The sequence below is a fragment of the Propithecus coquereli genome, unplaced genomic scaffold, assembly GCF_000956105.1.
Source record: "Propithecus coquereli isolate 6110/MARCELLA unplaced genomic scaffold, Pcoq_1.0 Scaffold63, whole genome shotgun sequence".
In the NCBI taxonomy this organism is placed as follows: Eukaryota; Metazoa; Chordata; class Mammalia; order Primates; family Indriidae; genus Propithecus; species Propithecus coquereli.
In genome coordinates, this window is record NW_012152285.1 from 9977409 (window position 1) to 9982569 (window position 5161).

Genomic DNA, 5161 nt, shown 5'->3' on the forward strand with positions numbered 1-5161 from the left:
TAGTAAGTAAGCCTCCATAATTTCCAATCATCCTCCACATTCATTTGGGCAAAGCCACTCTTTGTGGATTCTGGGATAATGCTTTCTATAGCCATCAAGAGAAGTATGTTTTCATAGATTTTAAAATTTGACCATAACTTAACACAAGTCTGTCATATTACAAGCAAACAGGTTAAATTATAAGAAAGGTTGTCCTTTTCTTTTGGTAGGGTGTCTTTCTCTAACATGAAAATGTTGTAATTTAGTGATCAATAAATTTTATATGTAAAGATCTCCCAAACACACATCTATAGACCCTAAATAAGAATGACTTGAATCAAAATTGTTTCGAATAAATGGTAGGGCATTGAACAACAGGAAACCTGTTGAGTTAGGTGCTTCTATTGCAGGCTCCTTTCAACATTACAGGTCTATAAGGTTTCAGAAAAAGTTGTATTTCAGCCAGAGAGGAGTAAGGTAATTTTCTAAGCCTTATGATTGTATCTGTATGTGGGTGCCTGTGTATGTGTGCATCAGCACAGATAAAATCTGATTTTCAATCTTTCCTTTCACTTCATTTGAAACAGAGAATTTTTTTTATTTCAGGGTATTATGAGGGTACAAACATTATGGTTATACTTTCTGTCTTTCCCTCACCCAAGCGAGGATTAGAGGCATGCCCTTCCCCCCTGCAACGCTCCCTGTGTCCTTTAGTTGTTGGTTGACCCCCCATCCCCCTAATCCCTGGAGAGTATTACTGCCATGTTAGCACCCTAGTGTTCATCGGTTACTACCAATTTGATGACAAGTACAAGTGGAGCCCATTTTTTAGATCTTGTGGTACCTCACTTTGGATAATGGGTTTAAGTTTAATCCAGGAAAGTATAAGAGGTACTACATCACTGTGGTGAAACGAAGAACTTTTAAAAAGGTATTTTAGAATCGGAGGTGATAATCAGATTCATTGTAACCTTCACTTCATAGTTTAGTAGAATTCTAAATGGGAGGAAAATAATTACCATAAAGAGCTAAACTAAATCCAATAAACAGAGTGAAAAGAGATACGAAAAACTGAAAACAGAGCCAAAGTACTCTTCGGAAACAAAAGGTAAAGAGTTATTGATAATAGTTCAAATCTACTGAAACAAATAATTTATAAATTGGTATTTGTGTTTTTCAGAATGATACTACAAAATATATTTGCTTGAGAAAGTGAAATCAATATAGTAAGCAATGATAAACAAGAAATAAGTAATGTTGATATTTTTTGAATAGTGGTGAGTCTCTAGGGAAATAATAACTCATAAGAATTACACTGAGATATACAAAAGCAAGTAAAACCATACATAGCATCATCACTGGCCGAAACTGTAGCAGGGTCTGGCAGAGACACCCAGACATGTCAGTGAGACTTACCATACAAACATAGCATAATTAAATGAAAGCACAGCTCACGTGGTAGGTGCTCTGTAAATGTGTGATGGGGTCATTCCAACCATGACCATTTGCCATGTGTTCTCCAGTGAAATGTTCTTAAATAGGTAACTTACATTGAGGTTATGGAAAAACCATTGCTCTTTAACACTTTATGAAAATGAACTCAAAACCTATACTCATGATTTCTGATTTGAAAGCAAAGACACAAGTTAAGGAGAGAATCAGATTAAATGACCTTTTATGTCCACACTGTATACACAATCATGCATGCACACACAGCCCAGATGCACACAAGCTCCCTGGGCTCTCCACTTCAAATCTCTCTCCTCCACCTCAGGACTGACAACCGAGACTCATAATGAAAGATCTGGCCACCCCTGAATGTTCCCAAGGAAGTCACTACAGAAGATAGCAGTCTATAGAGGTCAGTGATACAGAGTAGAGAGTCACCCACCCTTGGTTTTTCTCAACTCCTCCACAAGGCAGCGGGCCTCCTCTTGGACACCTTCCTCAATGCTCCTCTTCCCCATCCCAAAATTCCGCAGCGTCATGAGGGTGAAGCGTCGGATTTCCTTCCATCTACTTCCATTGCTGAAAATGACTCCTACCAGAATGGGAAACAGAAACTAGGAGTTAAATCTCCCTCAAGAAGGAGGGATCTGTCATTGTACACGCATGTGGGTGGGCCAAGCTTTGCCCACCCAAGCTATGATTCCATCTTCCCTACCCCCTTTGCCACTGCTACTTCAGGCACTTGTACACTTTCCACGTCCTTTACTAGCTCTTTCAGTAATTGGGAAAAATCCTCTTCCAGAAAACTCCTCTCCATGATCAATCAGGGCTTCCTTCACTGCTTCGTATCCATGTAACACCACCATAGGCTTCATGCCAAAATACAGAGTGAACACTGGGCCATAGACTTTTGAGAACTGGGAAATGGAAGCAAGATGCAAATAACAGCAAAGGAATTTACTAATTGGTCCATATTTAGTGCCTGTTTCAGACTGATATTATTACTGTATTTTTTAATGTTTTTATACTACCATACACAGATTCAAATATATCTGAATGTTATGCATAAATATGATGATGATAGTCATAGCTGCCACATATGGACCAGGCTATTGGTACAGAGATTACAATCAATTCTCACATTGCCAATCCCATCAAAATACCAAAGTCACTTTTCACAGATCTAGATAAATTAATCCTAAATGGACCCAAAAAAGAGTGCAAATAGCCAAAGCAAACTTACGTAGTAACAACAAATCTAGCAACATCACGTTACCTGACTTCAAATTATACTACAAGTCCATAATAACCTGAATGTGATGACACTGGTATAAACGTAGAGACATAATCCAATGGAACACAGTAGAGACTTGAGATATAAAACCATATAGCTATTACCAACTGAATTGTCACAGAGCAGTCAAAAACACGCTCAAAAAAGGATGCCCTTTCAATAAATAATGCTGGGGAAATTAGATAGCCACATGCAGAAGAATTGAGCAGGATCCCTCCCTTTCTCAACATGCATTAAAGACTTAAATGTAAGACCTAAAACCATAAAATTTCCAGAAGGAAAAAGTAGGAAAAAATCTTCTAGACATTGGCTTAGGCAAAGAATTTATGAGTAAGACCCAGATGACAAACACAGCAATGATAACAAATTAATAAATGAGGCAATTAAATTAAAAACTTTCTGCACAGTAAGAAAAATAATCCAGAGACTAAACAGACAATCCACAGAATGAGAGAAAATATTCCCACACTATACACCCAACAAAGAACTAACATCCAGAATCTACAACGAATTCAAACAAATCAGCAAAAAAACCCTAATAACCCCATTAAAGAGTGGCCAAAAGACAACAATAGAGTTTTTCCAAAAGAAGATAGACAAATGAACAACAAACGCATGAAATAATGCTCAACATCACTAATCATCACAGTAATGCCAATTAAATCCCCAGTGAGATTTCATGTCACCCCTGTCAGAATGTCAATTATAGAAAAGTCTAGAAAGGAGCCAAGATGGCAGACAAGAAAAGCCGCCAGTCAGAGTGTCTCTTCAAAAAACACAAATTTCAGAAGAGAGAGAAAAATATAAACTAGGAGAAAAACATAGATCAGGTGAGCGTCGGAAGGAAGGGTGCCTGAAATGACAGGAGACTTCACAGGAAGACGTTGTAGAGGAGAACTGGAAGGAGAAAGGTCCTGAGAGGCTTGGATACCAGCGACAGGTGTAGCTGAATTGGATAACTTCCCCCTCCCTTTCGTCTCAGACTGTTGGTGGGCTCCTGAGCGGTTGGAGAGATCTGCCATCACCAGCCCAGAGACGGCTGCCACCAGTGAGCAATAGCCTGTTGAGAACATGGTGCCGGGTTTCCAGCTCCCTCATGGCACCTCCTCAGGTGCAGACCCGAACTTATCGGCAGATGCCATGTTGCTCCATTCTCTCTTTTCCCTTCCCTACCCGTGGGTGCCCAGAGAGACAATTTAGCCATCACACGGAGGCATCTCCAAGGAATGGGACCTTTCTTTTTGGGGCCCTACAGCAGACTGAGGGTTACTAAGACTGCGAGCTCCCAACGTGCCAGCCCTTCCAGGTTCTGCTTGCCTGGGGACTTCAGGAGAGTGGGACAAATCCCGAGGTGGAGTGAAATAGATCCAGTTTGAGAATCCTGTAGGTGACTAAAGACCAGCACCCCTCCCCCTGGCAGGGTCAGGGATTGATCTCCAGGGCCCAGTGGACAGGCTTGTAGACCAGACCCCATACACCCAGGTCACGATTGCATCACCCCAGGGCACAGAAGGGAGATCTGTGATAGAGCCTCTTGAGGAGTGTGCGCCTTCAAGGGCAGATCAGCCTGCCTGAGCCTCAACCCTCCTCCCAAAAGAGGGCTGTTCGCTGATCTCAGGCTGCGATCCTGGATAGGGAACCTCCCGGTCCACATCACAGCCAGGGGAGATCCATCGGCCTGAAGTCCCACTTGCTGGCAGAGGCCTGGGAGAGGCCACAGAGTGGAGGAGGGTGGAAGGGAGTGAGACCTGCTCCAGAGTGCGGATCTTGGATAGATCCACCCCCCAAGCACAGAATTTCAGCTGAGTGGAGCCATTTCAGCCCCTCCCAACAGCTTTGCATAGAAGGAAAGAACAGACTTTTCACCTCTGCTAACAGCAGTTGTGAAGCCTGAGGGCAGGCTTACCCAACCCAGTCTCGCCCAGTCTCATTACCAGTCCTGCCCCCACTGAGGTGGAGAATAAGGACACACCTGGAAGTTTCAGTGCCCCACCCATCACCCGAGATACAAGAGGGCCTCTCTAGAGGAACAAGAGCTGGCTATCAGACCTGAAAACAGCATTGTATCTTACTCCTCCCAGAAAGTGCCACCTATTGACAGGGAGGTCATCCTACACACACTTTAACTGCATCTACTGATTCATCATAAAGAGTGTGGTCGAATCTCACCCACAAACACCACCTACTGGCTCAGAGACTAAGCAAGGCATGTCATTATCCAAACCAAAATCTAAAGGCATGAAGGAACAACTGATCCAGATGGGAAGGAAACAGTGAAAGAACTCTGGAAGTATGAAGACTCAAACGGAAAGCACACCCCCAAAGAGGAACAACAGCTCCCCAGCAATGGACATTAACCAAACTCAGAACACTAAAATGACAGAAGAAGAATTTCAAACATGGATTGCAAGATAACTGAATGATATTCAAGAAAAAATG

The 5161-nt window shown here is 42.3% G+C and overlaps 1 protein-coding gene and 1 pseudogene across 1 annotated transcript in view; both read right to left on the reverse strand.

Annotated features, from left to right (window-relative positions):
* LOC105822641 overlaps window positions 1-2093 on the reverse strand; it is a 19872-nt pseudogene extending 17779 nt beyond the window's left edge.
* LOC105822696 (cytochrome P450 2C18-like) overlaps window positions 1-5161 on the reverse strand; it is a 242436-nt gene that overhangs the window by 146592 nt on the left and 90683 nt on the right. The window contains exon 2 of the mRNA XM_012659715.1: window positions 2186-2345. Within this exon, the coding sequence (XP_012515169.1) occupies window positions 2186-2345 (160 nt within the window). The remainder of the gene's footprint in view (window positions 1-2185; window positions 2346-5161) is intronic.